Source organism: Penaeus japonicus, unplaced genomic scaffold, assembly GCF_977035675.1.
Source record: "Penaeus japonicus unplaced genomic scaffold, GWHDUDI00000001_assembly GWHDUDI00000006, whole genome shotgun sequence".
In the NCBI taxonomy this organism is placed as follows: Eukaryota; Metazoa; Arthropoda; class Malacostraca; order Decapoda; family Penaeidae; genus Penaeus; species Penaeus japonicus.
This window is the reverse complement of record NW_028234408.1, coordinates 43,762,084-43,764,583: the sequence shown is the minus strand read 5'-3', so window position 1 is coordinate 43,764,583 and position 2,500 is coordinate 43,762,084. Positions and strand designations below refer to the sequence as shown.

General features: G+C 24.3%; 1 protein-coding gene across 1 annotated transcript in view; it reads right to left on the bottom strand.

The window, feature by feature from the left end:
- The window catches only part of LOC122263150 (uncharacterized), a gene marked incomplete in the record, with an annotated part of 254,056 nt that overhangs the window by 7,880 nt on the left and 243,676 nt on the right, over positions 1–2,500 (bottom strand). The window contains 1 exon segment of the mRNA XM_086538074.1: positions 1,471–1,588. Coding sequence (XP_086394200.1) covers positions 1,471–1,588 — 118 coding nt within the window.

Sequence of the window (2,500 nt, the reverse complement as noted above, 5' to 3'; positions counted from 1 at the left end):
GGAAACACAGGCTAAGAACCGCTTTGTCTTTCTTTGTGAAAAGGAGGAGGAGGGAAAAATATATCCTGTGTCTTGAATTTCATCTTGAGAATATGAGGATGCCAAGGGCGCTCTGCCAGTCGGGAGGAAGTTGTATAGAGGCAGAGGAAAGTGAGGGAATTATCTTCTTTATTTATTTTTTTTTTTTTTTTTTTTATTATTATTTTTTTTTTGGGTGGGGGGTGGATGGGGTGGGTATAAGTGAGGGATTAACGGTGTGGATTTCGGCGAATTTGGAGACGTGGCGAGTGGCGAAATACTCATACCTTCTTTTCATAATCTTTCAAAGTAAAAACAGAAAAAAAAGTAAAAATGAAATAAAAAATAAATCCAAGCAAATACTCTCATTCATATATTTTTTTCCTTCTTCTGATTGATAGATTATTGACAGAATAAAGAATTCCTACATCTATTCTTGTCTATCTATCTATTGGAAAGTGATTACATTCGCTGGTCTAAAGTTAACTAATTTCTATTCCTCTCACCAAATATATATGAAGATGATTCCTTTTCAAAGAGGGAGTGTGAGGCATTTCAAAGTCGGTGTGATGGATTCAATGATTATTTTTTTGATTATTTGATAATATTTTGGAAGCGCTTCATTATGGTGTAAGACTACTACCATGTTTATGTCCTAATTTGTAAGATCTGTAACACCGGGAATAATGTTTAATTAACCGGAAATAAAGGAACTTTGCTTTTGATTTCTGAAAATATCCTCTTTTCCTTACGTGTGTGTGTGTGTGTGTGTGTGTGTGTAAATGTAAGTGTAAGTATGAGTATAAGTATGAGTGTATACATATATATATATATATATATATATATATATATATATATATATAATATATATATATATATATACATATATATGTATGTATATATATATATATATATATATATATATGTATATATATATATATATATATATATAGAAAAACATATGTATATATATATATATATATATATATATATATATATATAAATATATATATATACATATATATGTATTTGTATATATATGTGTATATGTATATATATATACATATATATATATATATATATTATAATATATATATATATATATATATATATATATATATATATATATATATATATATATATATAATATATATATATATATATATATATATATATATATATATAATTTATATATATTATATATATATATATATATATATATATATATATATATATATATAACTATATATATATATATATTAGTATATATATATATATATATATATGTGTATATATATGTATATGGTATATTGTATTATATATATATATTATATATATATATATAGTATATATATATATATACGTATATATATACACACACACATCACACACACGTATTTCTCCCTCAGCATATCCTTCCACTCCTTCCACTCAACCCAAAGTCCAACTCACCATCCTGGAGGTCGCCTCTGTACTTCGGATTGGTGACGTTTCCGTAGCGCAAGAGGGCGTCGTTCTTACGTAACGTCTTGTACGTCAGGCGGAAGTGGAAGGGAGATTTCAGCAGGCCCTGGGAATGAGAAGTGATATTTAGAGATTAGTAAAAAAAAAAAAAAAAAAAAAGGAGAAAAAAATAAAATAAAAATGAGAAGTGATATATAAAGATTATTAAAAAAGGGAAAAAAATGAGAAGTGATGTTTAGAGATTAGTAAAAAAAAATAAAATAAAATAAAATAAAAATAAAATAAAAATGAGAAGTGATATATAAAGATTATTAAAAAAAGGAAAGAAAATGAGAAGTGATATTTAAAGATTAGTAAAAAAAAGAGGAGAAAAAAAATGAGAAGTGATATATAAAGATTATTAAAAAAAGGAAAGAAAATGAGAAGTGATATTTAAAGATTAGTAAAAAAAAAAAAAAAAATTGGGAAGTGATATTTAAAGATTAGTAAGAAAAGAAAAGAAAAGAGAAAAAATGAGAAGTGATATTTAAAGATTAGTAAAAAGAAGGAGAAAAAATAAGAAATAAATGAGAAATGATATTGAAAGATTAATAATAAAAAAGAGAAAAGGAAGAAAAAGTATATATACATAGTAAAAAAAAAGTTGAAATATAAGAATGATGAGAGTAATAGTAAATAAATAAGATTATTTAATAATGAATGCAAGGGATAATTGGACTGATATAAAGAAGGAATAATGACGATGAAGATATCAATACAAGCGATTAAAGATACGAGATGATAATGATAAATAAAACAGAAAAACTTATGATAGAAAACAAACCTTTTTATCAAAAAATAAAGAAAACACGAATATATCAATAATAATGATAATCAATCAAAGAAATAAACAAATGAATAGACACATAAACGAAGAACAACAACAAAAAAGACACTGAAAACAAAAATGTAAATATGTACAAAGCACGTTTGACAACATAATGAGATAACCTAGATGTATTTTGATTGCTGTTGCAAA